Source organism: Danio rerio, chromosome 24, assembly GCF_049306965.1.
Source record: "Danio rerio strain Tuebingen ecotype United States chromosome 24, GRCz12tu, whole genome shotgun sequence".
NCBI lineage: Eukaryota > Metazoa > Chordata > Actinopteri > Cypriniformes > Danionidae > Danio > Danio rerio.
The window spans coordinates 97,501-100,000 of NC_133199.1; the positions used below are offsets into that span (position 1 = coordinate 97,501).

General features: G+C 52.2%; 1 protein-coding gene across 14 annotated transcripts in view; it reads left to right on the forward strand.

Moving 5' to 3' along the window:
- LOC101887092 (dnaJ homolog subfamily C member 13) overlaps positions 1 to 2,500 on the forward strand; it is a 27,733-nt gene that overhangs the window by 22,060 nt on the left and 3,173 nt on the right. For all 14 annotated transcript variants that reach the window (XM_073941302.1, XM_073941296.1, XM_073941297.1 and 11 more), the window contains 5 exons: positions 439 to 608; positions 685 to 727; positions 1,018 to 1,191; positions 1,297 to 1,476; positions 1,676 to 1,816. In XM_073941302.1, the coding sequence (XP_073797403.1) occupies positions 439 to 608; positions 685 to 727; positions 1,018 to 1,191; positions 1,297 to 1,476; positions 1,676 to 1,816 (708 nt within the window). The remainder of the gene's footprint in view (positions 1 to 438; positions 609 to 684; positions 728 to 1,017; positions 1,192 to 1,296; positions 1,477 to 1,675; positions 1,817 to 2,500) is intronic.

The following is a 2,500-nucleotide window of genomic DNA, read 5'->3' on the forward strand; positions in this document are numbered from 1 at the left end:
GTTTTTGGTGTTCCTCAGGTGTTTTTGGTGTTCCTCAGGTGTTTTTGGTGTTCCTCAGGTGTTTTTGGTGTTCCTTTGGTGTTTCTCAGATGTTCCTCAGGTGTTTTAGGTGTTCCTCAGGTGTTTTTGGTGTTCCTCAGGTGTTTTTGGTGTTCCTCAGGTGTTTTTGGTGTTCCTCAGGTGTTTTTGGTGTTCCTCAGGTATTTTAGGTGTTCCTTTGGTGTTTCTCAGATGTTCCTCAGGTGTTTCAGGTGTTCCTCAGGTGTTTTTGGTGTTCCTCAGGTGTTTTTGGTGTTCCTCAGGTGTTTTTGGTGTTCCTCAGGTGTTTCTCAGGTGTTTCAGATGTTCTTCATGTGTTTTAGGTGTTTCTCAGGTGTTCCTCAGGTGTTTCAGGTATTCCCCAGGTGTGTGTGTTCTGACTTTGTGTGTGTTCTGCAGGTGCGTCTGACGCTGATGCGCTTCCTGCCGGCGGTCTTCATGGATGCGATGCGTGATAATCCAGAAGCAGCGGTGCACATATTCGAGGGAACCCACGAGAACCCAGAGCTGATCTGGAACGACAGCTCTAGAGAGACGGTTTCCACCACCGTCAGGGAGATGATGCTGGAGTGAGCACACACACACACACACTAGCTGACTGCATGCACACACACTCTTCCTGACGGACTCTTCTTGTCTCCTCAGGCACTTCAAGCAGCAGAAGGACAACCCTGAGGTCAGCTGGAAGGTGCGGCTCTTCATCACACTCTTCATCAATATTCATGAGGATAATTACATGCCTGCCCCCAAACACCCTCACACCCCAGAGGGTCACTGAGGAGTAAATGCAGTGTCAGATGCTGGAGCTCCCAGCAGACGAGCACTGAGCTGAAGATCCGTCACGGGTCCGGCAGGGTTCTGGGTCTTTGTGCTACAGGGATTAGTGTGGTGTGTGCACTGGCCACATTCCAGATATGTATTAGTATTAAGTGTGTGTGTGTGTGTGTGTGTGTGTGTGTGTGTGTGTGTGTGTGTCAGCTGCCAGAGGACTTCTCAGTGCCGTATGGAGCGGGGCAGGGTGAGCTGGAGGTGGGTGGTGTGTTCCTCCGCATCTTCATCGCTCAGCCTGGATGGGTGTTACGCAAACCCAGAGAGTTCCTGGTGTCTCTACTGGACACCCTCACCACACTGCTGGAGAAGAACAACCCCAACGTGAGTGTGTGTGTGTGTGTGTGTGCACTGGAGAGGTGTGTGTGTTTGTGTTCTGATGTAGGTGTGTGTAATGTGTGTGTGTGTAATGTGTGTGTGTGTGTTCAGGGTGAGGTTCTGGAGACGGTCACCACCGCTGCAGTGTGTCTCTTCATCTCTCAGTCTGCGCTGGCGGATCAGGTTCCTCCGCTCGGGCATCTGCCGCGGGTTCTGTCCGCTCTGAACCACCGGAACAACGCCGTGCCCAAGAGCGCCATCAGGGTCATACACGCGCTCTCAGACAACGAGGTACAGGAGACACCTGAGGGTGTGTGTGTGTGAAAGCAGCAGGAGTAATGTGTGTGTGTGTGTGTTCTACAGTCTCTGACTGAACAGGCCTTCTCCTCTTCAGCATGTGGGTCGGGCTGGTAGAGGGGCATATACCTGCTTACTTCATTGACCGTGTGTGTGTGTGTGTGTGTGTGTGTGTGTGTGTGTGTGTGTGCAGCTGTGTGTGCGCTCCATGGCGGCGCTGGACACCATTGGTCCTCTGATGGTGGGGATGAAGCTGAGGGCTGATATGGCTGGTCTGGCCTGTGAGGCTCTGAACCGCATGTTCCAGAGGGAGCAGACTGAGCTGGTGGCTCAGGTAACACACACACACACACACACACACACACACAAGACACACACGTACGCCAGACATGAAGTCGGCGCAGACCAGCGCACACTCCCCGGTTCAGTTCATCGTTAGTGAATCCAAACGTGAGCGTGAAACCTGCCGTACACAGCAGTAATGCAGGAGGCTCCGTGAGTCCAGCTTTCACACACAACATCCTGATTCAGACCCGACTGATGTTCATTCCAGTGTTCTGCTGCGCTGCTCACACTGTGCACATCCAGATGCTGTAGACTGTTCTGGATTCAGCTGGAGCCTTCCAGAACAGCAGCGCTCTACATGTGTCTGACCTGCACTCCCGTTATCAGCGTATGATACTATCCACACTGTGTGTGTGTGTGTGTCTCTCTGTGTGTGTGTGTGTGTGTGTGTGTGTGTGTGTGTCTCTCTCTGTGTGTGTGTGTGTGTGTGTGTGTGTGTGTGTGTGTGTGTGTGTCTCTCTCTGTGTGTGTGTGTGTGTCTGTGTCTGTGTCTGTGTGTGTGTGTGTGTCTGTGTGTGTGTGTGTGTGTGTCTGTCTGTCTCTCTCTCTGTGTGTGTGTGTGTGTGTGTGTGTGTGTGTGTGTGTGTCTGTCTCTCTGTGTGTGTGTGTGTGTGTGTGTGTGTGTGTGTGTGTGTGTCTGTGTGTGTGTGTGTGTGTGTGTGTGTGTGTGTGT